The 27,987-nt window shown below is 54.8% G+C and overlaps 1 protein-coding gene across 1 annotated transcript in view; it reads right to left on the reverse strand.

Moving 5' to 3' along the window:
* Nucleotides 1-5,217: 5,217 nt before the first annotated feature.
* KCNK5 (potassium two pore domain channel subfamily K member 5) overlaps nucleotides 5,218-27,987 on the reverse strand; it is a 40,708-nt gene continuing 17,938 nt past the window's right edge. The window contains exons 2-5 of the mRNA XM_081523228.1: nucleotides 12,026-12,137; nucleotides 10,672-10,838; nucleotides 10,180-10,348; nucleotides 5,218-7,767 (exon numbers count right to left, since the gene is read on the reverse strand). Coding sequence (XP_081379354.1) covers nucleotides 6,908-7,767; nucleotides 10,180-10,348; nucleotides 10,672-10,838; nucleotides 12,026-12,137 — 1,308 coding nt within the window. The 3' untranslated portion in view covers nucleotides 5,218-6,907. The remainder of the gene's footprint in view (nucleotides 7,768-10,179; nucleotides 10,349-10,671; nucleotides 10,839-12,025; nucleotides 12,138-27,987) is intronic.

A 27,987-nucleotide genomic window follows, 5' to 3' on the forward strand; every position in this document is an offset into this window, starting at 1 on the left:
ATAAAATCTCTTGCTTTGTCAGCACATGTGTCTCCTTGGACAATTCATTTCCGAATGTTAGACAAGAGCCCAGTTTTGGGCCCTGGAAGGGGTCCCCCTTCCTGCAACAGTTGCAGCAATGGCCAGGTGGAGGAGACCAGATAAGAGGGTTCATTCTTTCATTCCACAAGGGCTCTGTGGCGCTCAACCAGGGGTCAGGCCCCATGCTGCTGAGGAGGTCCAGGTGAGGGGCTGTAGTGGCCTAGATGGCAGCCAGGATGGAGCGAAGGGGCAAAGATTTGGGGAGGTTCTCTCACTGCATTATATAGACACAAGCTGGTATCTGACTCCTGGACCAACTGTGTATGAATCTGAAAACTGGGGACCTGTCAGTTCCAGGATGGGCAACTGATAGGCAGGGCTGAGCCCAAGCCTCAGGGGTCCCCGGGGAGAGGCAGCCATCCCTGGAGACCCACCCAGAGTGGCCCAGCCCAGCCTGCCTCCTTCCTCCTCCCCCTGCCTCTGCCCCAGGCTCCAGAAAGCTTCCATGCAATCGAGGCTGAGGATAACCTTTCCAGTAAGTGGGTGAAACCCAAACATCCTGATTTCTTTTTCGGTGCTGGCACGGAGCTAAGTGACTCCTCCAGGGTCACACAGGAGTCAGAGACCCAGCTGGGATCCAGAGTTTGTGCTTCTTTCCTATTTCTGAGCGCCTCTCCCGCTAAGGTTGCAGGATCTTTGACAGCAGGAACTGTCTTCTCCATCCGACTCTGTTTTCTAAGGATGTCTCCTCTAGCAGATTAGTAACTTTTCGGAGGGTAGAATGAAGAACCGAAACGCAAGTCAGGGAAGCTTTTTTGCTGCCATTTAATTGTTATTTGGGGCCTCCCAGGTGGTGCTAGTGGTAAAGAATCCGCCTGCCAATGCAGGAGACGTGGGTTCAATCCCTGGGTCAGGGAGATCCCCTAGAGGAGGGCATGGTAACCCACTCCCACTCCAATATTCTTGCCTGGAAAATCCCACGGACAGAGGGAGCCTGGCGGGCTATGGTTCATCGGGTTGCAAAGAGTCAAACACGACTGAAGCGACTTAGTATGCACACGCACAATAGAGGTTTGAATTTGTGAAAAATCCTGTATTTGCCTCAGTCTCCTCATTTGTAAAATGAGGTTAATGATAATACTACCTATTGTGAGGATTGAAAGATATATGATAGAAGAGACAAGATTTTAAGAGTCTTGGGGGTATAGAGAGGACAGAAATACCAAGCAATGCCAAGCATAGACCATGAAAAACAGCCAGAAATGAGAGCAAAGGGAACTCGACGGTAGGCTTCATGAATGGGATTTTTGTTCCTAGAGCCAGACATCCTGGAATGTGAAGTCCAGTGGGCCTTAGAAAGCATCACTATGAACAAAGCTAGTGGAGGTGATGGAATTCCAGCTGAGCTATTTCAAATCCTGAAAGATGAGGCTGTGAAAGTGCTATATTCAATATGCCACCAAATTTGGAAAACTCAGCAGTGGCCACAAGACTGGAAAAGATCAGTTTTCATTCCAGTCCCAAAGAAAGGCAATGCCAAAGAATGCTCAAACTACCACACAATTGCACTCATCTCACACGCTAGTTAAGTAATGCTTAAAATTCTCCAAGCCAGGCTTCAGCAATACGTAAACCGTGAACTTCCAGATGTTCAAGCTGGTTTTAGAAAAGGCAGAGGAACCAGAGATCAAATTGCCAACATCTGCTGGATCATCGAAAAAGCAAGAGAGTTCCAGAAAAACATCTATTTCTGCTTTATTGACTATGCCAAAGCCTTTGACTGTGTGGATCACAATAAACTGTGGAAAATGCTGAAAGAGATGGGAATACCAGACCATCTGACCTGTCTCTTGAGAAACCTGTATGCAGGTCAGGAAGCAACAGTCAGAACTGGACATGGACCAACAGACTGGTTCCAAATAGGAAAAGGAGTACGTCAAGGCTGTATATTGTCACCCTGCTTATTTAACTTATATGCAGAGTACATCATGAGAAACGCTGAGCTGGAGGAAGCACAAGCTGGAATCAAGATTGCCGGGAGAAATATCAATAACCTCAGATATGCAAATGACACCACCCTTATGGCAGAAAGCAAAGAATTAAAGAGCCTCTTGATGAAAGTGAAAGAGGAGAGTGAAAAAGTTGGCTTAAAGCTCAACATTCAGAAAACTAAGATCATGGCATCTGGTCCTATCACTTCATGGGAAATAGATGGGGAAACAGTGGAAATCATGGTAGACTTTATTTTTTGGGGCTCCAAATTCACTGCAGATGGTGATTTCAGCCATGAAATTAAAAGACGCTTACTCCTTGGAAGGAAAGTTATGACCAACCTAGATAGCATATTTAAAAGCAGAGACATTACTTTGCCAACAAAGGTCCGTCTAGTCAAGGCTATGGTTTTTCCAGTAGTCATGTATGGATGTGAGAGTTGGACGGTGAAGAAAGCTGAGTACCAAAGAATTGATGCTTTTGAACTGTGGTGTTGGAGAAGACTCTTGAGAGTCTGTTGGACTGCAAGGAGATCCAACCAGTCCATCCTAAAGGAGATCAGCCCTGGGTGTTCATTGGGAGGACTGATGTTGAAGCTAAAACTCCAATACTTCGGCCACCTGATGCGAAGAGTTGACTCATTGGAAAAGACCCTAATGCTGGGAAGGATTGGGGGCAGGAGGAGAAGGGGATGATAGAAGGTGAGATGGCTGGATGGCATCACCGACTCGATGGGCATGGGTTTGGGTAGACTCTGGGAGTTGGTAATGGACAGGGAGGCCTGGCGTGCAGTGATTCATGGGGTCGCAAAGAGGCAGACACGACTGAGCGATTGAACTGAACTGAACTACATGTGGTAGTTTTCCAGGTGCCCGGGACACAGCCTGGTCCAGGATGGGTGTTCAGTGAGCACTAGTTGGAGGAATGAATAGAATTCCTTCTAATAGAATGAATAGAGAGTCCGGGTGTTGATGGTGGACAGTGGGGTGCTGGCTCAGAACTAGGGTGGGAAGGCTTCTGAGAGGGGTTAGGGGAAGATCCAGGCCTGGAGGGCTGCTGGGAGTGGGCATGTCTGCTTCAGAACCCATAAAACTCTGAGGGTTTGACAATGTGAATGTGAAGTCGTTCAGTCATGTCCGACTCTTTGCTATCCCATGGACTGTAGCCTACCAGGCTTCTCTGTCCATGGGATTTTCCAGGCAAGAGTACTGTGGAGTGGGTTGCCATTTCCTTCTCCAGGGGACCTTCCCGACCCAGGGATCGAACCCAGGTCTCCCGCATTGCAAGCGGACACTTTACCCTCTGAGCCACCAGGGAAGCCCCAAACAGATCTCCAGGTCCCACTGAGATTTGAACTCGGATCGCTGGATTCAGAGTCCAGAGGGCTAACCATTACACCACGGGGCCTGCACCCCCATAATCTTGCCTGGGTTATGGATCCGGTGTTAAGAGGGGGATTTCCCTGACAGGATCCTCTCAGCTTCTAAACCATGTCCTCCACATGCCATCCACCAGGAGTTCACGGGCACAGTGGCAGTGATGTGAGGGCTCACCCCTCCTCCACACAAAGGGTACACCTCCTCAGCCCTTGATGCTTCAGGAATCCCTCCTGGGCTCCCCCCTTGACTCCAGCTGCTGTCCCCCACTTCCTGTTGCTAGAAAGCTCCACTCAGAAAGCTCTTGACTCATCTCAACTAGTCACAGTGGCCCAAGACCACAACTTCGCTCCTTTTATCATCTGTGAGTAACTCTACTGTGACGGGTCAAGTCATACTCTGAGAGCCTTTGTGTCCTTCACTGCATAGGGGGCTAAAAGCCCTGTGCAATAGGAGTGCTTGGAGCCTCTTGGGTTGGCGGTAGGGGAGCTTTACGAGATGCCCACATGCTACGGTAGTAAAAAAAAATTGTTATTGGGTTGGCCAGAAAGTTCGTTTGGGTTTTTCTAATACGTTGAGGCTGTAAGGGCCTATAGCAAACTAGAGAAGTTTGGGGGGGGTGTGTGTGAGAGAGAGAGGCGGAGAGGGAGGGAGGGAGGTGGAGAGATGCTTTGGCAAAGGGATGGATGGTATCAAGTCATTGCAGAACCCGTTGATATTTTAAAGACATAAGATCCTCTATAAACACAGCCACACCCTCATGAAAAATGTGCTTCACTCCTGAAATCACAGAGCTTTCCGTTTTCCCCCAACAGATTCAAACTTCTAATGAACGTCCTGTGCAGTGTGGAAGGGGACCCTGACACTGTCCTGGAAGAGTCTAAGTGAGGTCTAAGTGAAGTTGCTCCGTCGTGTCCGACTCTGTGTTTCCATGGACTGTAGCCTACCAGGCTCCTCCGTCCATGGAATTTTCCAGGCAAGAGTACTGGAGTGGGTTGCCATTTAAAACCACTGGGACCACAAAGTCTGCAAATCCTCCTCCTTAAAGCAGCGGTCTCTAACCTTGTTGACACCATGACCATGGAAGACAATTTTTCCATGGACCTGGGGGGTGGGGGGATGATTCAAGTGCATTACATTTATTGTGCACTTTATTTCTATTATTATCCTTACATCAACTCAGATCATCAGACATCAGATTCCAGAGGGTGGGGACCCCTGCCTTAAAGGATGCAGACAGGCCCAGCTGAGCCTGTCCTCCTGAGCTCAGAAGGCCTGGTCTCCAGTCCTTCCCTGGCTCACCTTCCTGGACACCCTTTCAGGGGACGCCAGACAAGCAGGTGATTGTTCTCTTCTGGTCCTGGGGGCTGCATGGGTTTGAACCCAGGCTCACCATCTATGAAGATTTTCCCAAGTCACCTTTTGTACCCACTTCCTCGCCTGTAAAATGGGGATGTAATCCCTACCTCACGGGACTGTTGTGTAAAGTGTGTAGAACCGGGCCTGGCAGACTGGGGACACCAGCCAGCCACAGTTCCCCCTCCTCCTCTCCCCTGGTTCCTGACTCCTTCCTGGTTCTTGGACCCCCTTCTGCAATGCTCTTCCCCTGTCCTCATTTGGACCTGTCCACTGTCACCTCCTCCATGAGGCCTGCCCTGACTGCATCTTAGGTAGCCTATCCCTTCTCCACCTCCCCACCCCTTTGAAGTTTGCTTCCTTCCTGACTACTCCAGTTCTCCCCTTGACCCCAAGGCTGCCCTTAGTCCCCCTGTCCCGTTCCCTCCCAGACGGCCCCCCACCTTGTCCCCGCAGCACACACCAGGCTGGCTTGTCCATCTCATGTTTTATTGTAAAAATGTTAAAATAAATTACATTTTACATCATTTCCAGTATGTACATACAGTGTGTGTGATTCCAGGACAGCCAGTGACACCCCAGCCAAGTGGGGTCAGGACACTAAGATGAACTCGTTAAAACGTTTCACAGAAAGACAGAAGGCCGCTCCTTCCCACCCCGATGCCAGGCCAGCACACTCCTGGGCTATGGGCCGAGTGGGTATGGATACCCATGTTCATCACCTTCACTGCTGTGGGTGGGCGGGGTTCTGGCCCCACACTACTGGGGAGGGGCCTGAGGGGCAGAGAGGGTGTTCAGGTGACACCCAGCATGCAGTCGCCTGCAACTGATGCCCTCCCCCTATTCTGACACCACGACCTCGGTTGAGGTCACCGAGAAAGGTCCGATTGGGTTGAGGGGTAGGAGTGAATACCAGACATCCCGATCCTTGGGACCCCACTCTTTCACCTTTCCTCCCCCCTCTGGCTCTGAGGCCGACAAGAGATGTCAGGTATTAAAAAACAGCAGTTCATTTAACAAAAGAACAAAACGAAATATGCAGGGCAGAGGCGGCCAGCTCTAGGGTGTGTAACTCGGAGAACCCAAGAATGCTGCCAGTCCCTCGCCGGAAACAGCCTGTGTATAGTTTCACATTATCTTTTGCTCCCCCCATCGCAAATCCTTTCCTTTCTTACACACACACATGCATGCACACGCACGCACACACACACAGCAGCTGGAGGGAGGAGCTGGATTCACATATCTAGCCGTTCCCCACTTGTGAGCCAAGAGTGATCCGGGGAGAGGTGAGGCCCTTGTTCTGGGTACAGGGAATGAGGAGCTGGTGGGGCAGGAGCCGGGGCAGAATAAGCCCACTCCTCCAACTCCTGGAGCTCCAGCCTCTCTTTCACTGCTTTCGGCTGCCTGCTGCTGCTTGGTGAAAGGGTGACCGAGGGAACGGGGCTCTGGGCTGGGCTCCGTCCCACCAAGTCCACAAGTGGGACCGTGGGCCATGCTCGGGACTTGCTCTGGGTGTCCTGCCATCAGGAGTGTTTCAGCATCTGCCTTGTTAGCTCTCCACCCCCTCCCCTACAAAGACTCTTCCCTACTAAGGTCTGCAGTAGAGGATGCCAGCCAGGCAGACGAGGTGAGACTGGGGGACGGTTAACCACGAACCCCAGGCAGGGCCCCGAGGTGCTAAAGTGCCCAGCCCCGCCCCCCCCAGGTTCTTACACCACTCTCACTCTCTCTCCAAAATGCCTGTCTCAGTGCCAGGCACACAGGAGCCCATTAATACTGGTGAATTCAAATGGCCAAGGCCCCCGACCTACGAGAACCGTGTGACAGTCTTAACCGAACAACAGGACAACGAGCCCCACAGATGCAGGCCTTGCCAGGAGCGGTCCTGACAGCCCACGTGTCCGTGAACCATCAGACACACCAGCTGTGCTCAGGACAGACGCCTCCTGCTACCAGGGCACCCATTCCGCTGGGGAACAGAGGCCTGTCCTGGGTGCCACGTCTGACCTGTGGCATCTAGCTGCAGGGGATGAAGGTGAGGACGGCCCCTGGCCCCCCACTCCCAGTTCCAGGGCTGCCCCCCCACCAGGGGCCAGCCACGGTAGGATGCCCCAGGTTGAGAAGAGAAGGCATGGAAGTAGGGGTGGGGAGCCGGCCCCACCTCACGTGCCCTGGGGGCACTTTGCCTTATTGTATTCGTTCATGAGCTGTTCGTAAGGCACGGAGAGCTCCGACTCTGTGCTGGTGAAGGTGGACTCGTCCGAGGAGGGGAACTCGCCCAGGTTCAGGGGCACCTCGGCTGTGGCCCCCTCCTGGGGCCTCTCCTCGTTGGCCAGGTTGTCCTCCAGCGAGGACTTGGAGGTGTCCTCGTCCAACAGGCCAGCCTCCTCGCTCACAAAGGTGATGTCGGTGTTCTGGAAGATGAGCGGGTGGTAGTCCTGGGCATCCCACGGCTCACCCTCCTCGCTGATGCGGTCCAGCTGGTTAGTGAACACCTCGGAGGTGGGGGAGCCTTCCTCGGGGGGTCCGGCCCCGGCCTCCTCTCCGGTGGGCCGCGACACGTGTCCTTTGCTCCGCAGCGTCTGGGACACCTCTTCCAAGCTGGGCACTCGGCTCTTGGAGTAGACCACCAGGGGGGTCAGGGAGGCGGGCAGGGCCGGCAGCCCGCCCCCCGGGGGCCCTGGCCCCGGGCCCCGCTCCCCACCGCCGCCTGTCTTCATGGCCTTCTTCCCGATCTGCTTGATGAGGTCGTTGTAAGTCTCCTCCTTTTTGGACAGGAAGCTGAAGATGTTGACATCCTTGGACGCCGCACTGCTCGCCACCTGCAAGGCCTTCCTGGAGTGTGGGGAGCTCTCGAAGGACTCCTTTCGCCGCCGGCGCCGCTTCTTAATGGCCTTGTGCACCTCCACGAACATGCTCACCTTCCAGTTGACAAACAGCGACAGCCAGGCCAGTCCCAGGTAGATCCAGAGCTCCACAAAGTAGCGGTACAGGGCGTGGTAGTTGGCGCTGGGGTTCACACCTGCGGGCGGGTCAGGAAGCCCAGAGGATCAGGAGAGGGCCAGTGGGGACCCGGAGACACACAGGGGGCCAAAGCTGTGTCACCCGAGGGCGGATGGGGACACACTAGGAAAAAGAAAGGACGCCTGTGCTGGATGCTGACACCCCGTCATCCTGAAGGACCTTGGCCTGGTCACCCGTGTGCCTGTCCCGGGCCCCAGCCTGGCCTTCCTCCACTGTCAGAAGTCAGCAGAGTGGCTCCCTGGGGTGCGGGAGGTTCAAGGGGGAGGGGTTTGGGGGGAGGGTGGAGACAAGCCAGCACCCAGCTCAGGAACTCAGCCATGAACCTTGGCCTTGCAATGATTCACCAACACACTGATTCACAACACTGTTTTGTGTACTCTTTGGGTGTATGTGTTGGGTGTATGTGTTACAGTTCCATTAAAACCCAGATAGAAATTAAGTGAAAGGGCAGCTGGCATCCTCCTGCTGGGCATGGACTCACTCATTTAGCATAAGTGAGGCTGGCGGAGGAGCCTGGGATGTCCAAGAGCACAGGTCCTGGAAAGAATATCCTAGACACTCTTGATTCTCCTTCCGCTGATGTCTGGCTGGCCTCCTGGCTTCCTGTTTCTACCCTCCTCCTCCTGGTTCCTCCTGTGGCCTGTAGGGCCCTGCCCTCTCCGTGCCCTCTCCATCGAGGCCAGGCTCCAGATACCTGCTCCAGGGAGCCCTCCTGGGTTACCCTGCACAGCTCTGGCTGCTCCCTTACCCTCCAGGATCATGGAGCTCTCACCTTACATTTCCAGGCATGTTGATCCGTATTATTACCTATCCTATGTCCCCCTTCCCGCCCTGAGACTGGGAGTAACTTGTATAAGTAACTGCAGGAAGGGGGCCATTTCTAGAGTGGGGCTCCCTTAGGGCAAGGACTATAAAGCCCTCATCAGACTGGAAGGGTTCTGAAGGCAGGGGCTGTCTCCCTGGCAGACAGGAGGTGCTGTTGATCTTGCTCAGAGCTCTGGTCATAAGCAGGTTATGATGACAACCAGGGCCCTGCCCTCTACACATGTGCAGAGCGACTCATCTGATTTGTCATTGCTGGGCACTATTCCCTTTTTTTTTTTAACCAATTTTACAGATGGGGAAACTGAGGCAGTGGTTTGGCATCTTGCTGGAGCTAAGAAAGCATAATTAAAACATGTTTTCTGTGCTTCCCTAATTCAAAGGCTTCCCCTTAGCCTGCTCTGGGCCACATCAGCTAGACAAAGACAGGATTGTGCCTCCGTCTAAATTTATCTCCCAGGGCAGCAGGCTCAGATCTGCCAGTGTCAATGCAGCGTTCAGGCCTCCCTTGCTTCTCTCACCCACTCAGCCGCCCAATCCCAGCATTCCAAGTCTCCATTTACAACGGGGCAGGAGGGCAATGACCTGTCCCTGCTTCCAAGGAAGGGGGCGGGGAGAGATCAGAGGTCCTGGGGCAGAGCTAGGGGTCAGCGGGCAGGGCAGCAGGCACCGGGCAAGCAAACACCGGCTCAGAAAAGGCAAACAGGGCTTTTTCAGGAAGATTAAGAATCAAGATGCTGTGCAGCCCACAGGCACAAGGACATAAGTGGCTGACAATGTGGCCAAAGAATCTTATCACCACCTGGATTAAGGAGGGGAGGGGTGGGAGGGGCCAGAGGGAGCGGGGCAGCTTGGGAGGAGGCCTTTCTTGTCTTTTAAGCTGCCCGTGGCAAGAGCCAAGTATCTGGCCTCTGAGTCAAGTGTCCAACACAGCGCCCTCATCACCTGTGAGTGATGGAAGGAGGCAGCTGTGATGCGGAGCAGCCCCTGACTTGGCCCACAGGATCTTGGGGTAACAGACACAAACCTGGTAGGTGGAAGGTCCTGTTTCTAGTCCATAGAGCACCTAAGCTCAGACAACAGGGAGAAGAGAGGAAGAGACCAGACGCAAAACATGAACAGAGAAGGAGAGAAAAGCCACCTTCTGAGAAAGGAAGGGGCCTTCCCAGGTGGCGCTACTGGTAAAGAACCCGCCTGCCAATGCAGGAGACATAAGAGACTTGGGTTCGATCCCTGGGTCGGGAAGATCCCCTGGGGGAGGGCATGGCAACCCACTCCAGTATTCTTGCCTGGAGAATCCCATGGACAGAGAGAGCCAGGCGGGCTACAGTCCACAGGGTCACAAAAAGTCAAGACAAGATTGAAGCAACTCAGCACACACGCAAGAAAGGAAAAGAGAAAACGCCCACAATGACTCTCTGTCTTGGTTTCCTTCTACAACTGGCAGGGCCGGGTCAGGACCCCACTGGATGGAGACCCAGGACACTGGACGCCTACCGGGGCCCCTGGTCAAGGTCAGCTGAGCTGAAACTGGAGGAGAAGCAGAGGAAGAGAGGGCAGGGGGGCAGAGGCAAGGGGCAGGACTCACCGGCCACGAAGTCTCCGAAGCCGATGGTGGAGATGGTGATGAAGGAGTAGTAGAGGCCCTCGATGTAGTCCCACTCCTCCGTCACCATGAACACGAAGGGCGGGATCACCAGGTGGACCAACACTCCCCACAGGATGAAGATGGCCGTGCACGTGATCTGCGCCTTGCGCTGAGGGATGGGCAGGGAGACCAAGTCAGACAACGGGGGGAGACCGGGGGGACCCAGCAAAGCACCCAGAGCGCACCAAGGAGGTAGCCAGAGGGGAGGCCGGCTGGGCGCCGGGCCTGGGAGGAGGTTCACTGCCCAGGGAAGGAGGGGTGTTAGCAGCATTCCCAGCCTCACCTGGGAGGGCAGGGGGCTCTGAAATGGCTCGCTTGCCATCTGTCCTGACACTTCCGTATCGGGACCCAGGGATCCTTCCCACCCCCACTCCACAGTCACTTGCCAGGGTCCTCCCCATCTCTGCCCAGGACCCAGGGTTGGGGACATACCAGGCTTACGCCTCTCTTGGTGAGGAACTGGCCCAGCCTCTTGGCACGTCCCCCGAAGAACTTGCCCAGGGCACTGATCCATGTCAGACAGAGCGGTACCCCAAAGAGACCATAGAAGACACAGAAGAGGCGCCCAGCGGGGGTCTTGGGGGCCACATTGCCATAACCTGAGGAAGAAGAAGAGAGTGAGGCCAACAGGGCCACAGTGGGGGTGATGGACCCGCCTCCACCACACACATACACACACACAGCTGGAGGAAAGCCCATTCTTGAAGATCACTTGACCCTGATCTAATATCAATACTTAAGAAATGAAATTTTCCTTGACCATGCTATGCTCTTGATCATTCATAGCAAACGATGGTACGGGCTATGCCTTCTCCATCAGACTGGGAGCTCCCTGAAGGTGGACTAAACCTCCACCGTTAGTAAGTCCCCCCCTAGTCTGTATGGCACCCTTGTGCAAATTAGAAGACATAAGTCAATAGCTTCCTTGGGTAGACACTCCAGAAGCACTGTAGTAGATGGTCTCCGAAGATGGCCATTCATTTCTTTTCTTTTGAAAAAAAGTATTTATTTTATTTTTGACTGTGCTGGGTCTTTGTTGCTGTGCATGGGCTTTTCTCTAGTTGTGGGGAGCAAGGGCTACTCTCTAGTTGCGGTGTGCAGGCTTCTCATTGCGATGGTTTCTCTTTTTGTGGAGCATGGGCTCAGCAGTTGTGGCTCATGGGCTTAGTTGCCCTGGGGCATGTGGGATCTCCCTTGACCAGGGATGGAACCATTGCAAGAAAGTGAAAGTGAAAGTCACTCAGTCATGCCCGACTCTCTGTGACCCCCTGGACTGTATAGCCTGCCAGGTTTCTCTGTCCCTGGAATTCTGCAGGCCAGAATACTGGAGTGGGTAGCCATTCTGTTCTCTTCTCCAGGGATCCCAACCCAGGGATCAAACCCAGGTTTCCAGTATTGCAGGCAGATGCTTTACTGTCTGAGCCACCAGGGAATGAGTTATATTCTAAACCCCTAACTTCTGGAATGGTTGGTTATCAGTTCTAGATAACCAGAGCAGACACCCAGATGGGTGAGTAAGCAGGGGCCAGGCTTATGCAGTGAGTAAACCTGCTTGACCTCCCGCATGGCTCTGGCTATCAAGCAGTGTCGTTTCTACTCCAAGAGCCCAGGTCAGGACTTCTGGAAAACAGTCTCCCATGCATGGCCAGTCACCAAGGACTTACTAAATCTCCAGGGGTGTGTCAAAAGGACAGCCTGCAACTGGCCCGATTTTAACCCTGACAAGGTCACATGACCAGAGCTGGGGCATGGAAGAGGGTAACCTGAAAGGTCTCAGAAGGCTTACCGATGGTGGTGATGACTGTGGCTGCAAAAATCATTGCGTTGGGCCAGTTCCAGTTGTTGAAGGTCTGGTTTCCTGTGATGGCCACGCCCTGTCCTGCAGCATCAGATACTACCTAAAAAGAGATATACAGTGAAGATCAGAAAGGAGGTCAGCACTTTATGAACCTCCTTATAAGCATTCTTATTAAATCATCACAATAAGAAAGTGGCAATTATTGTCTTCAATTTATAGGAGAAGAAACATTTTATAGAGGATCAGAGAGGTCAAGTGATTTGCCCACGGACACACAGCTGGGAAGACTATGAATCCGGGTAAACTAGATTCAGTAGATCTGGAAGGAATCAGAGAATGTGCCTTTCTAACAAGTTTCCAGGTGATGCTGACGTTATGGCCCAAGAACCACACTTTGAGAACCGCGCCAGACTTTATGCCTCTGAAAGAAGGCAGATATGATATAGAAAAGACAGGAAGACCTCCAGAGAAGTGTGCTACTTCAGGATTGGCCTGGGAGGGACCCCCCACAGGCCCTTCACACCCTGCCCCTCATTGTCGGGACACTGGCTAAGGTCAGCTCAGAAGTTCGCGGACCCATCTTCTGAGGGCGGACCCTTCAGCTGGCCTGGTCATCAAGGTGGTGTGTACTTTTCAGGCTGACTCAAAACCATCATATCAGTCCCAAGAAGCTCCTGGCCACTTTGGAGAGCAGGTGAGAGGTCACCTGGGGAGGTCTACTGGGAGGCCTGGGGAGAGGCCTTTATTATCTTTTCCAGGAACAAGGACAGCTGCCAAACCTGTCCACCCGGCCTCCACCCCATCCTTGAGGGCTGCCTCCATTCACTACACCCACCATCAGCGGGGGCCAGGACCTCACAAGGCGGCTCCAACGAAGGGCCAGGATCGATTCTGTATCTGGGGGTCCTGGCCCTGCCCCCAGGGAGAGGCCCAGGATGGGCCATCCAGCCCAGAAACCAGGAAGGCAGACGAATTCCCCCTAGAAATCAAGCCTAGGACCGAGGAAAGACAGAGAGAAGCATGGAAGTAGGAAGGAGACAGAAAAACTGGACTTCTACCCACGGCATGACTGAAGTTTGGTGAGGAAAGAGGGAAGGGTGGGTTGTCCTGAAGGAGTGTGCCGTTTGCAGCGGCAGAAGGCCAATGTAAGTGGATCTGCAGACTTTGTCAAGAATTTTCCATGATGACATGCTCATCTGACGGATTGTCAAACCACAGGGCTCACTGCCCTGCCTACCCCCTCCCCACCCACCCTGCTATTTCCTGCTCATTTCTCTGCAAAATAGAAAGAGGGTGCCGCGGAGCTGGCCGGGCGCTTTACACCAGAACATTCAGATAGGAAAGAAGCCAACTGGTCCATCCGGTTGTAGGTCAACTCAAAAGGTTTCCTAAGCCATGACATCTATGTTCAAAGCAGGAGAATGAAATGTCCCAGGGCCTGGGGTGTAAACAGATGGCAAGGAAAGCAGGACCACTCAGCTGCCTTTGGCGGCAGTCTTTGCTATCTGAGATACCCATCTTATGGGGGTGGGGGGTGATGAGAGCAGCGCTGTCTTCAGGAAGCACAGCCCGAGATGGTTGACAACTGACCGGGAAATCATAGCATTTGAACCCCACCCCTGGTCAACCCCGTGGAGTCTCAGAGGAACAGGAGAGATGTCAGAAGTTGCCTCTCCACCTCCTTCTCATACAAAAGGAAAGGGTGGACTCGAGAAACTCCAAACTGAACTCTCGCTGACTCCTCTCTGGAGACAGCAGAACACTTGGCGGATTCAAAGAGGAAGCGGTGGGCACTGAAAGCTGCTAGCACAGGTTCACCAGAGCAAGTCATGCTCAGCTAAGTGCATCTCCCACTCCAAAGAGACTGCAAAGCCTTGAAGTTCGGTGGAATGCAGTCAATCCAGATAGCAGCGAGGCAGCTGAACAGATGGGTGCAAAGATATTTGTGTGGAGAAGACAGAGAAATGCAGGGAGGAACTGGGATTAATCTGGATCCACATAAAGGCAGATAAACAACCCCAAGAAGTACTGATCATTATCAGTCTGGTCTCCATCATCACGCCAAAGGCCAGGCCCCTTGAATCTTTTAATCCACAGCACAGCAAGGACATAGGTGGCTGACCAGTTTAATCTACAATGGATGCAAACCTAGGACAAGGCTGGGGTGGGAAGACAGCTGACACACTGCAATGGCACCATCTGGACTGGAAAAATGGGTCCAGGGCTTCTCTGCTGCCTCAGTGGTGAAGAATCCGCCTACCAACGCAGGAGACATGGGTTCAATCCCTGGTCTGGGACAATCCCACATGTCACGGATCAATGAAGCCCTTGTACCACAACTACTGAGCTTGTGATTTAGAGCCTGGGACCCCCAACTACTGAGCCCACGTGCCACAGCTACGGAAGCCCAAGAGCTCTAGAGCCCATGCTCTGCAACAAGAGAAGTTACCGCAATGAGAAGCCCGTGCACTGCATCTAGAGAGTCGCCCTCGCTCACTGGAACTCGAGACAAGCCCGCACAGCAACAGAAGATCCAGCACAGCCAAAATAAACAAATAAATGATCAATTTTTTAAGAAAAAGAGTTAAGATCTAGCTTAAAAAAAGGTGGGGGGGAGCCCAAACTAACAAGATACAGCTGTCTTTTAAATTTTTCACGTCTTATACTTTGGGTTAGAAGAGACTGACCCAAAGGGTGGAAGGGAAAAGTCCTTGGGTTTTAGCTGACCACAGACCAACAAACACCAGGGTGGCTGCCAAGAGAAAGAAAGGTAAATACAATCTCGGGCAGTGTCAACACCTTATCTCTTCAGGGCTGGGAGGCAACCAGCCCACTGTCCTCTGCAGGCCAGGCCCCACGTGGGGTGCTCCACTCCAGTCTTGGTTGTTAGACTTCATGATACGCTAACCTAGGGGCCTAGGTCCTGGAGGGGACAGCTGTGACTTTGCTGGATAATGAGCTACGCCAGAATGGACTGCCCTTGGTTAGGCATCCATTTCTGATCATGGGAAGTTTAGATCCAGGAACACCAGAACACATCCAGGGATACTGAAGCTGTGATTGCAACACGGGTTCTCAGGTGGGGAGGCGGCACCCTCTGGAAATGTTTGCCAGTGCTGCCTGAGTGGGAGCCTCCTATGTGCCAGGCACTGTTCGGGCACCAGGGAGAGAGCTGTGGAGGGACAGAATCCCTGTCCTCTCACACACCTACTCTCGTGGGTGATGGGGTGCTGCTGGCATAAAGTGGGCAGGGACCAGAGAGGTGGGATGCCCAGGACAGCCCCACCCGCCACGCCCACACTGTTCCCACTGAGCCACACCGGATTGCCAAAGGTTATCTGTGACTCTGGAACGATTTAGTAAGTGCTGGTGACTCAGTGGTAAAGAAGTCTCCTGCAGGAGACACAGATCCCTGGGTCGGGAAGATCCCCTGGAGAAGGAAATGGCAACCCACTCCAGTATTCTTGTCTGGGAAATCCCATGGACAGAGGAGCCTGGTGGGCTATAGTCCATGGAGTTGCAAAAGAGTCGGACACGACTGATCGACTAAACAGCAATAACAAGGAGACATCACACGTAAGAGCTGCCCAAACAGGGCGACCGAAGAAGGCGTTATTGCTGGGAGCTTTGCAGCAGAAAAGCTGGCTTCTTGCCCTTCACCCCACCGATGGTGTGTCCTTCAGGGCCTCCGTCCTGGGTTATCAGGGAGTCACAGCCCTATGTGCTGTCCCCTTCACCCCCATTATCTCTCCACGGTCACCCAGGGAGGGGTGGACAAATGGGGGCATTCCAAAGAGCCCTAAGCCCCCCAGGGCCAGAAGTGCCACTTGCCCTTACAACAGCAGTTGTAGTTGGCAGTAGTTACATCCACAGGTCAGGTCAGGAGACAGAGGCTGAGAGCTTAACTGGCAGAACTGGGCCAGGTTCTAGACTTTCTCTTGCAAGTCAGCTGGGCTCCTCACCTCCCTCCTTCCCTGCTCTCCCTGCTCCTGAACGCCCCAAGCTTCTCTGCCCAGGGTTCCCAAGCGGCTGGCCTGGGGGTCAGCTTGGCTCCATCCCCATGCTGGGAGACAGAGCAGGATTTCAGCGCTGCTGTGTGTCAGATGCCTCTTGCTGGGGCTTTTATACATATTCCCTGACTGGCTCTTCCCCGAATCTGCCAGGCATCACCTGACAGGTGAGGAAAGCGAGGCTCAGGGAGCAGAGGTCCGGATGTGAACTTGGGCAGCCTGCTCCCTGTCCCCACTCTGGGTCTCTGTGGCTCCAGTCGGAACATCTCACTGATTAAGGCCAGAGGCAAGGTCCCACAGGCTGGTGGGACCCTCTCCCCCAGAACAGAGAGGCTGACCCAGGACTGAGGTCATCCCTGGGTGAGGGGAGCCATTAGACACACTGTCTGGTCTCCCAGGGTTAGGGAAGCTGATTTCTCAAGAGAAGGTGGACCTTGATCACATACAAGATGATTTAACTTGGCTTCCAGATTCACACAAGACAATATTTTCATTTTCTACATCACCCTAGAGAACGATGGGAGAGGGGGGATCCCGCAAACAGCCTGGGCCTGGCTCTAGTTTGAGGACGGAATGGAGCTCCCCTCCCCACCTGTCATCCTTGCAAAGAAGCGGCTGTGATTTATTGGGGGGGGTTACCATGCACCAAACGTTGTGCTGAGCACTTTATGTGCCTCCAGCTCATTAATGAGCAAAGAATCCTGCTGGGAAGTCACCCTAATTTTTTTCATTTTGCAAACGAGGACCTGAGGCTGAGAGGTTAAGTAAGTAATCTAAGGGATGCTAAAATCGAGGAAGCGGGGTGGGTGGGGGAGCCAGCCCGGGTCTGGGTCCTGGCTGCAGGAAGGAGGCTGGTGCGTACATCCACCCCTTTGCACCACCTGGAAAAACAGTGCCCTAAAACCAGCCCATCCACTCAGACAGAGCCCTCAGGGAGGGGACATTCACGCCTCTGCCCAGGCTTCAGGCAACATGCTGCCCTGACTCCACCCTCCCAGAATCTTGCTGTCCACGAAGTCTGGGTTCCCTACGGTGCTTTATCCTCCAGGGATCCGGGGTTTCCTGTGCAGAGGTAGCTGCCAGGCACCCTCATCCTGGAGATGCATTCTGCAGAGCTCCAGAGAGGGCCCATCCTGCCCACCTGCGGACACAGGCAGCGGGGCTGAGGTCCGGCCTTTCCCTTCATCAGGCCAGTAAGGGAACACTTTCGGGTGGCAGCCAGCCTGTGGACGGCGGCTATGGGGCCGCTCCCCACCCTGCCTTCAGCTCCGCGTCAGACCTCACACTGGCATCACAGAGCCCCTTCCTGGCCACGCACGATCGGCCTCAAGGATGCCAGCCTCTGCTGGACCCACGTGTCAGAGGCACACAAGTGGCCGTCCCTCACCATCCCTGGCTGCATCCGTCCCTAACCCATTCCATCTCCGCTCACTTGGTCCCTCTGGCCTGCAAAGAGAACGAGGCCAATGGTCATGTGTGCACAGCGCGTGGCAGAGTAGGAAGAACATTTACTGTCTCTCACCTGGCCCTCCTAGCCCTCCCAGCCACCTTGGGAGGTAGGTAGGGCATGGTTTATTACTCCTTATTTCATAGATTATGATAATTCATATTTGAATAGTAGCTGATATTTGACCACTTGTTTTATGACAAGCACCAATCAAAGCATTTTAAATCAGCTCGTTGAGTGTTTATAAACTTGTAAAGGAGATTCTCTTCCCTCCATTTACAGCTGAGGAAAACAAGGCACAGAGGCTGAGTAACTTGCTAGGCAGTGGTGGAGCCAGAGCATGGACCCAGGCCGTCTGGCTCTCAACCCCTCTTCTGACCACAGATGGGGGTGTAGGGTATAGGCTTCTCGACTACAGGAGTGAATCCAGGTTTCTAGAACACAGTCAGGCAAATGCAAGGGAAATAGCCACAGGAATGCAGAGACTGATTCCCCTAGAAGGTAAGCTCTGTGAGGACAGCACTTTTATCTGCAGTGCACACATTTGTTAAGTGAGTGAGTGAACGAATGAATGAGGGCATCTTCCCTGACCTTGACTGACTCCCTCTCCCACATCCTTCCTTCAACTCCTTCTCAGCGTTACTCTGCAGGAGGATCTCATAAACCACCCTGTGGATTATATTGTTCATCAGCAATAAGGTGCACGGCTTTATCTGGCAAGAGGGTGGGAAGCAGGGTCAAACCCCAGTAAGAGTGGAGTTGGTGGGGTCAGGGGAGGGACGCAGGGCTGCTGGGACCACCAGCATCCAGGGGTAGAGGGATGGGGTCGGTCACCAGGTTGTGAGAACAGAGGGCAGACCCTGGAGGTCAGGGGTTGGGAAAGGGGCCAGGTGAGGGGGGCAAACAAAAGCCCCCTTGTCCAAGATGGCAGAGTGAGTGGCAGTGGTGCCGGGAGAGTCCCTGGAGTGACCGTCCTTCCTGCAGGAAGGGGACGCCTGCCCCCTCTGAAACTTCTAGGGGTCAATGGATGTGTAGAGAGCAGGGAGAGGGCTACAAAGGAGGGCGATAGGGTTCTCCAACCAAACCCGTGCCCCAGCCCTGGGCAGAGGCTCATGGACGCGTGGGAAGGACCTGGGGGTTACGTGGTAGGCAGGGGGGTCCTCTCAAGTGCTGGCACCAAGTCTCTGTGTAAATCACAGCCTATCAGCCTTAGTCTCTCCATCGGTCAAAAACAGCACCCATTCTTGAGCACATGCAAAGTACTGAGGACACCGGAAGCCCTGAATAAAGGTTAACTGCAGTCAGTGTCATGACTACATGGTACACGTGGCCTTCAGGAAACCAGCCCCAGCAGTGACCTGACACCCCGGGTTGGGGAGACTGCTGGCCCACAAAGATAAATCAAAGGGCGTGGAATTTACGTCTCTGCACCTAAAGGCCAGGCCTGGACGAGATCAGCTGGAGTCAGGAGGCCTGAGGGTGTCCAGGCTCCCCCGAGGCAGCAGAGGCAGGGAAACTGAGGCACACCCAGGCCGTACCACCACAGCCCTCAGACGGCCCATCTCTCCGGACCTCTGCCTCCCTAGGGGCTCCCAGCCACCCTGGCCGGCCGCCTGCACAGCCAAGCAAGGACACACGCTGGTCCCCCACCCTGTGCTTGCTAAGGTGGGGCGGAGGCCAGGCACGGGGGCTTCTCTGAACCCCAGTCTTAAAGCCCCAGCCAAGATGTTCCCAGCTTCATCGTCAGCCCACTGCCCATCCACCCCCTGGTCTCTGGGCTGGGCTCTTCCTGTGTGTCCATGTCTGTCTGCACGTCCATCCTCAGGGAAGGGGGCCAGGGTGGGATCGTGACCCCATAGGGAGTTTGCGGCGGTGGGTCGGGGGGGCGAGTCTTAACAGAACAGACAGAAGTGAGGATTAGTAAACCTATCATAGGCACTTTTGAGGCAAATACATGCTGAACAAGTTCGGCTTGTTCAGAGCAATGTTTTTCACGTTCTTTAATACTGCAAACTGATGAGCAGATAGAGGAGAGCAGAGGAGGACCCCAGAGCCCATGCACTGGGGCTCCCTGCAGCAGTGTGAGGAGGGGGAGAAGCCGGGGGGGGGGGCGCACAGTGGCTAGAGCTCGCCTGTCCAGCTGTTTGGCCAGCCCTCCTTCTGATGTCTTTTGGGGACTGCCGGCAGACCCAGAGTATCAGTACCTTGGTGAGCAGGTGAGCACCTGTGAGCGTTCCCAGGACAAATTAGAGGTGTGACGGTGATTATCTAAGCCCTCCATCATCTCCACTCTTCACTCGCCCAGGCTCAGGCTGACTCAGCTCCTCAGCTCAGTTCAGTTGCTCAGTCGTGTGCGACTCTTTGTGACCCCATGGACTACAGCACGCCAGGCCTCCCTGTCCATCGCCAACTCCCAGAGCTTACTCAAACTCATCTCCATCGAGTCAGTGATGCCATCCAACCATCTCCTCCTCTGTCATCCCCATCTCCTCTCGCCTTCAGTCTTTCAACCTTGCATCAGGTGGCCAAAGTATTGGAGTTTCAGTTTCAGTATCAGTTCTTCCAATGAATATTCAGGACTGATTTCCTTTAGGATGGACTGGTTGGATCTCCTTGCAGTCCAAGGGACTCTTAAGAGTCTTCTCCAACACCACGGTTCAAAAGCATCGAAAGCATCTTCCCCAGCTGGGGTGGGGAAGGGGCACTGGGCTAGTCTTTGGATGATAAACTGAGGCTCAGAGACCGCGAGTACCACCCAGCCCCTGGGGCAGGGGCTCTCCCTTCACCCGGTGGAACTACCTGGGCGTTTAAGTAAACACAACGCCTGGGCCTCACTCACAGGTATTCCTTGTGGTTGACCTAGGTGCCCAGCAAGCAGTTAACAAGCTTCATGGGTGATTCGTCCCCTCACCTGCTGCCTAAGTGGGGGTGACGTGGGTGCGGGGCTCAGCCTCCCAGCTCCCCGGCCAGGAGGCAAGATGTGCAGGATCCTCAGTATTCCCCCGCCCCCTCCCTGCAGCCCAGGTGACCAGGTGTGGCTCGGAGGGCAGGCTCGGTTTAGGAGCTGGGCATTGGCAGGGGCCCAACGGCACCACCCTGACACCTGCCTCCCAGCTGTGGGCCGGGCTCACCCCGGCCCTGACTCTCCCAGGCGGGGAACAGGTGTCTGTGGGGCAGGTGCAGGGGCGTGGGGGCAGGGCCCCGTCTTGTCTCTGTTAAGACTTGACCTGGGCCCTTGCAATGTGGACTTTGTAGACTTGTATTTTGCTTATCTACATTTTCACTTTTGCTCCAATCCTGCTTATCTGCTTTTTCAGTTTTGCTCCAATGCCTGTTGTTTAGTTGCTCAGTAGTGTCCTACTCCTTGTGACCCCATCGACGGTACCTTGCCAGGCTCCTCTGTCCATGAGATTTCCCAGGCAAGAATACTGGAGTGGCTTGCCATTTCCTACTCCAGGGGATCTTCCCAGACCAGCGGTTGAGCCCGAGTCTCCTGCATTGGAAGGCAGATTCTTTACCACTGAGTCACCAGGGAAGCCCGCTCCAGTGTCTACTCAAATACCTATCATGGTTTTAGTAGAAAGTGTTAGTCGCTCAGTCATGTCCGACTCTTTGTGACCCCATGGACTGTAGCCTGCCAGGCTCCTCTGTCCATGAAATTCTCCAGGTAAGAAATACAGGAGTGGGAAGCCATTCCCTTCTCCAGGGGATCTTCAAGACCTGGGGATCGAACCCAGGTCCCTGGCACAGCAGGCAGATTCTCTGCTGTCTGAGCCACCAGGAGAGCCAAGAAGGAAAGACAAATTGCTGGAGACATGGTTGGTACACTAGGAAGTTAATGGAGAATCTGAAGACCCTGGTTCAGCTCAGGTCACCTACTGAGATTCTCCAGGAACCAAGGTTGGCTTAGGACCACAGGGGTCCCCCTGCCTGAGCAGGTGACACTTCTGTATAACTCACATTTTCCTATGTCCAGAACCATAACTTCTGAGCCTAGTTTAGCACCTCCCAAGCACCACTCCCCTCCCGTCCCCCACCAAAAAAATCCACAGCCCATTTGAGAAAATACATGCTTATTCTCAGGATTCAGCCTACTGGCCACCAGCTCCAGCTCTCCCCAAGGCCCCAGCAAGCCAGGCTGCTTGAGTCAGAAGTGAGTCTTATTCTTCACCCCACTTCCTTCCTCGATCCCCCCAGATCCCACTGCAGGATGAGGAAGGCGCCTCACTGTGCCTTGGTCCCTAAAGGACCATGCCTGGTGCCAGCCAGGCTGCCCTCCCTCAGCCCAGGGAGGAAATAGCAACCGGAGGATGCCCTGGGGTACAAAATATAATCCCTCCCCAACCCCAGAAACCCACACATCCTCATCAGGCAAGGCGGAAGGCAGCACCCCACCCCACCCTCAACGCATCTCCCCAGGGGAGGGGTCACCAGTACTGCTTCTTAACCGGGCTGCATGTGGAGATCACCCGGGGTTGGGGGCAGCTTGGGGAAATACTCCTGCTTGGGTGGTACCCTGGGAGATTCAGACAGAAATGGTCTGGGGTGTGGACTGGGAACCAAGTTGCTGAAAAGCTGTCTCAGGTAACTAATATTATGTGCAGCCCATTTCAGAACCACCATCCTAGAACCAATCCACCCTCTCTCCTAGTCACGGGGAAGGCCCAGTCTAGCCCACCCCAGGGGTCAGCACGGCAGCCAGGGATGGATGGCTGTCCTCCCGTCTGCCCTTGGGTTTCCCCTCCCGGGCCATCTCTCAGCAGCCTTTGCAGAACTCAGAGGCACTGCGAGGTCTCACGCTCGTGGGGAAAGCCGGGGCCAGAGGTAAGCGCATTTTCAGCAGAAACCTCTGGGTTTCCGACTTTCTCAGGCCCGGGAGCCCCGTCTGCTCTCAGGAGAGACAATGAAAACAAGGCAGGTGACCCTGCCCCCATTGTTCTCAGGCTGGGTCGGCAACACGCCTCCTCCTCCCCTGGGGCAGCTGGGCGCCTCTCCATGAGAGCTGAGGCTGAGGCAGAGCCCTGCAGGGCCCAGCTGCCCTGTGGAGGGCTCTGGGTTTGGCTAAAGCAAACAGACTAGGGCTGGAGGGGCTGCAGCTCAGGATGGGATGTCAGCAAGTGTTCTCAGGCACCTGGAGGGCCGAGCTGCTGAGTGACACTGGAAATCCTGGTGTGAGCGGACACAGGGGACCCTCCAGGGCCAGTCCTGTCCCCGTGCTGCCCAAGAGCGACCCTGGGGAGTAGGAGAAAACCCCTGGCAACCAAACAGAGACACCAGATGATCCCCCGGAGCCATGTTCTCAGATTCCACCCCCTGCCTCATTTTCTGAAGGACTTGGGGCAGGTGGAACGTCCAATGAGGCTTAAGTGACAAGAAGGACACCCTTCACCCACCTGCAGCTTCCTGATCCCCAAATCACAACCACTGTCGTGCTCCGGGGTGGCTGTGGCCTGGCCCATGGCCTTATGCTGGCATCTCTGCCCTGTCTGGGATGCTTGGCCTGGGTTCATGACCAGGCTCCTTCCCTGCCCCCAGAATCCAGATCCTCGGGGTGGGGATGTCTTTCTACTTTGATGGATACCAAGAGACATCTCCCAACTTCTGGGCCAACAACTCAAGGGCAGGAAATTAGTCAGCCAGACCCCTCCAACAGGCCCTCCTTCCCCACAGGGGTGTGGGTCACCAGGGAGCGAGAGGTCCCTGCAGGGGATTTGGCTCCCGGCTTGTTCTTTCCCGGCAAGCTGACAAACCTTTCTGGGCCCCATTCAGCTCCTTTGTAACAAAGGTCTGGAGGAAGAGCCAACATTTCCCTCCTTCTGGCCAAAACCCCATTCATCAGGTATCTTTCCTACCAACAACTCCTCTGGCCCTAATTTCATTCAAGACTCAAGACCTTGTAGGCAAGGCAAGCAACATGGATATTGTATTCCCATTTTGTAGCTGAGGAAACTGATCAGAGAGGGCTAGTGACACAGAAGAGGTCACACAGCAAGCTCATGACAAAGGACAGAGCAGAACCAGCCAAAAGCCCCCTGACTTTCAGTTGAGGGACCCTTCCACCAAACAAGCAGGGGTCAGGCTCAGAAATGCCAACCAAAGTGGAGCAAGGAAGGTGAGTGATAGGAGAGGGGCAGACACGGGTCACAGGTGATGGAGAGCTATAAAAGGGTGTGCAGTTTAATCCTGCGATTGTATCAGGCGAGCGTTTGCTTGTGTCTTCCCCTCCTCCCCAGAGACGCCTTGGGTTTACCCCAGCCTGGCAGCAGGGTGGAAGGAGCAAGCATGGGAAGTCACCGGCCCCGCAAGGAGGTCACGGGAACTGCTGATCCGCTGTCTCCCCGTCCTGGGCTGACGACCTGACAGAGATCGGGCTCATCAGCAGCCCCTCCCTGGGCCAGCTAGCCTCCCCCGTCTTCAAGGCAGCCTGGACAACACACACACGCTGGGACAGCTAACCCACTGGGAGACCGACCACACCCGTCAAGTCCGGGACCCTCTGCCGGCAGCCCTGGGGCGGAGGAGCTAACACTGGGCTTTGGCGCAGACACACGTGGGTTCCGCTCCTGGCTCCATGGCCCGCCAGCGGGTCACCTAGGGCACGTCCTCTCACCAATCTGAGCTTCTCTTTCCGCCTCTGGAAAGCAGGGGCACCAAGACTCTCTTGGGTTGGGATGCAGATTACGTGAAATGATGTGTAGCTGGGTGCTGGGCATACAGGGTGTGTACTGGGCAGAAAAGTAAACTGGGAAGAACAGGGGGGTGGGGAGGTCCCTTCCATTCTTGGGGTTTGTGCCCAGGGCACAGGGCTTCCAGAGCTGTAGACACAGAGCTGGGCAGGCATCACCAGGAATGCCCTCCTTCCTGGCGACCACTACCTGGAAGATCAGAGCTTGGGACAGTACTTATCGCCCCATGTCCCCGGACGTTCTATTAGGATCTGCTGTCCGGTTGGTAGACTATGAACTCTGAAGGCTTTCAGAGAAAGAGGTTTCCCTCATTCCTCATTCCCAGAACCTGGCACTGGCAGGTACTCAGTATTGGCCAAACGAGGGACTCAGTCTCCGAGATATATGCCTTCCAGGGCGCGGAGGTGGGTGCTGATTCTGTATTTAACACGGGTTCCGGCTGGATAAGGTGGGCAGTCCTGGCAGATGCGACCGGCCTGAGCTGATGGCTTTGTGTTTCTCTGCCCAGTGTGCCTGTCACCCCACTCCACCCCACCTGTCTGCAAGTCTGGAGCCCCCAGAGGTCCCAGCCCTGGTGACTCAGCTGCATGGCAGACTTTGGAACCATCAGGATTCTGGAGGAAGGAGGCTGGCCAGTGGCGAAGGGTAGGGGCCCGGGGTGGGGGAGGGAAACTTCAGGGTTGGGGGCCACAGGTCCCCTGGGTGCTGTTGCTTTGTGGCTCCTCCGAAAGAGGGGGAAGAAAATGAAGCTCTGTTCCATAAAGCTCTCCTGGGCCCCAGGGTGCTACCAGCTCTGTTCCTCTGGATGCAGCACCCCGTCCCAGGTCCCCTTACTGGGATCCTGAGGACAAGGCTCCTCCGCAACCGACACCCCCAGGTCCCCCCTCCAGGATATGAGAGCTGCCCCCACCAGCCCCACATTCATGCCACCCGGGTATGCCCATGCCCTTGGGAGAAGGATGTGGCTGACACCCTCACCTCTGGCCCTCAGAGGACCACACCCCAGACCCCTGGCAAACTGTCCCCACCCAGGGGCCCTGAGAGCGGCTTCTCCATCTGCCTCTCCTCCTTCCCCTCTCCCTTTGCTGTGGCCAAAGCTCCGGGTAATAAGTAACTGCCCATCCTTGAAGTTTAGGGTTCTGACGATAAGGGATTATTAAGTCTACCCATTTATCATCATTTGTTTAAGATGACCAGGTGGTTAAACTGTAAACTTCTTCACTAATGAAAACAAGAAAAAGCCAGAAAGATACTAGGTGGTGGTATTAGCCCTGCACAAGCAGTGGCAGCGGAGCCTCTCCATACCTACGAGGTCACCTCCCCGTTGGTTTATTACAAACCACCCCTGTCCGCCCCAGCCTGGCCCTGCGGCCTCCAAGCATGACCCGACCTGACCCTCTCCCCTCTCCACAAAGCCCCCTGCAGGAGCCCCCTGAGAGCCAGCCACCTGCCACAAAACCCTTCCTTATTGTCTGCCTCCAACCTAAATCCCCCCACCGGCTGCAGTCCAAGCCCATTTCCTTTGGTTCAGTCTCCAGCTGGAGACGGACAACAGCTGGTCTCCATCGTCTCTGGAATAAATTGCACAAGGAAGCACCAGCGCGCTGGCACAAGCGTTTTGGGGTGAGTGGTACTCTTTGCAGGGTGGGGAGCCTTCTGCCTGGATGGCTCTCACCACCAGAAGATGCAATGAGAGACCAGAGCCAAGACCACGCTGCTGACAACTGTGAGCATCCCTGGGCTGGATGCAAGGGGGGCTGGGTGCCCTGAGGTGCAGACTCCCCAAGCCCCCAGCCAGGCGGCCAGACACAGATATCACACCACACCAGTTGAATCAGAGCTCCAGCCACCAAGGCCCCTATGTGGAGATCACAGGGATGAGAAATGAAAGAGATCTCCAAATAGGGGGAAAGGAACAGAGCCTGATACACACAACTGGTGCCCCCCACCCCACCACTCCACCACCTTGCCTTTGCTGCCCAGCACAAAGCATAAAGGCATAGCTACCTCTGCTTTTTCCACCCTGTGGGGACAGACCCTCCCACCTTCCGCCAGCCCATCCTGGGCTGACTGGGGCATGACCAGGGTAAAGCAACACAGAACTGTTTTGTACGAAGGTATGGAAAAGTACAGCCAACCCGCCTCATACCTCTAGAGGCTGAGCTGAGGTGAAGGGTTGTGGTGGGGGTTAGGAAAACCTCCTGTCCTCTGACTTGGGGCCCAGGACCAGGGACAGGCGAGGCCACAGGAAATGGAAACTCCCCCAGTGGTGCAGCGGGAGAACCCAGACTCTGAGACAGCCCCGTTGTGAGACACCGGGAGGCAGGAAGGACCAAGACCAGGCACACGTTCTCTCGTCCTCCTTCACCAGGGCTGTGATTTTAAGCAAGGGCATTTTCCAAGCCTGCTTAACCCCCCTAACACCCACCCAGGCTCTGGCAGCCCTTAACCTTCCTAGGATCGTGCAGGAACTTTCAACACCCAGGCCTGCACAATATCAGCTGTTTCCTGGCCCTCCTTGTCATGACTTCAGTTTCTTGACTGATACAATGGAAGTAGTGCTGCCCTCCCTCCCTCCCCTCCCCGCATCAATTCACAGGGTTATGGGTCGAAAGGCTCAGTAGACATGAACGGGATGAGCATGCGGCGGATGCACCAATAAAGCTGAAGATGCCCCCGACTTGGAACTCCTAGTTTCTAAATGCCTGCTGCTGTTGGCGGTAAGGCTTTCTCCCAGCCTCCCGGTGCATTGTGTGTGGCCAGGGGAGGCTCAAAGACAGGAAAGCAAATGCCAGCAGATTTCCAAGTCACGCAAGGGTCAGCGGGGGAGTGAGACCTGCTCCTCAAGTGCCTACATCCTGCCCTCCTGAAGAACCGAGCTTCTCATGAAATACTTTGACTGGCAGCTGGCGTGGCCACTTCTCAGGTCCGTCCAGGGAGGTCCATTTACCCCCAGGTCTGCTGAAGATGGCAGTCTCATCTGGGCCGCTTAGCTCTAAACTAGAGACCTAGCAGTGGGCTTCCAGAACACGGCCTGCCCTCTGCCCCATGGGTCACCTCCCAGAAACAGCAGGGTGACGTGAGGACCAGATGGAAGGGGGCTCCTTTCACCCCTCCTCCCACCCAGAGGCGCTGAGCCATTCCCCTTTCTGGAGTTGTTCCCGCCCCCATGTTGCGGTTCAGTCACTAAGTTCCATCCAACTGTTCTCAACCCTACCGACTACAGCATGCCAGGCGTCCCTGTCCTTCACACATGCCCAGTACACATGCCACAGCTGGCCAGACACCAGCCCCCAATGCCTGTACAGAACCAACCACCCAACCTAAGCTAACCCAAGGGAGGATGAGACCAGAGTCCTAGGCAATCTTTCCTCGCACTACGCAGCTCAGGTAGTGATTCCTTAAGTACTTGCTGAGCACAAAAGAAGAAACGAACAAGACACAGGCCCTTCCCAGTCGGACCTCACATCTAAGGACAGACAGGCAGATGGGAGGTATTACACGACATGAAGGCAGCAGGAGGAGGCAGCAGACAAGCCAAGGCGAGGCTGGGACAGTCCCTGCCAAATACACACTCATCTGAGTCTGGAGGGACGGAACGGGCAGGACAGTCAACAGACCCTGGCAAACCCACGCTTTCCGTCAACCAGTCTGGTGGGGATGCTCACCTCCGGGGAGCTTGCAAGTGTCCCGCTGCGGGGGATGGGGCAACCCGCTCCATCTATGGGTTCTCGGCACATCACCCTCTCCACTCCAAGGCTGCCAGCCAGCTCTGCCCTCACCCACCCCAAAGCAGGATGGAATTTA

This window comes from Giraffa tippelskirchi, chromosome 8 (genome assembly GCF_054371585.1).
Source record: "Giraffa tippelskirchi isolate mGirTip1 chromosome 8, T2T-mGirTip1v1.2.pri, whole genome shotgun sequence".
In the NCBI taxonomy this organism is placed as follows: Eukaryota; Metazoa; Chordata; class Mammalia; order Artiodactyla; family Giraffidae; genus Giraffa; species Giraffa tippelskirchi.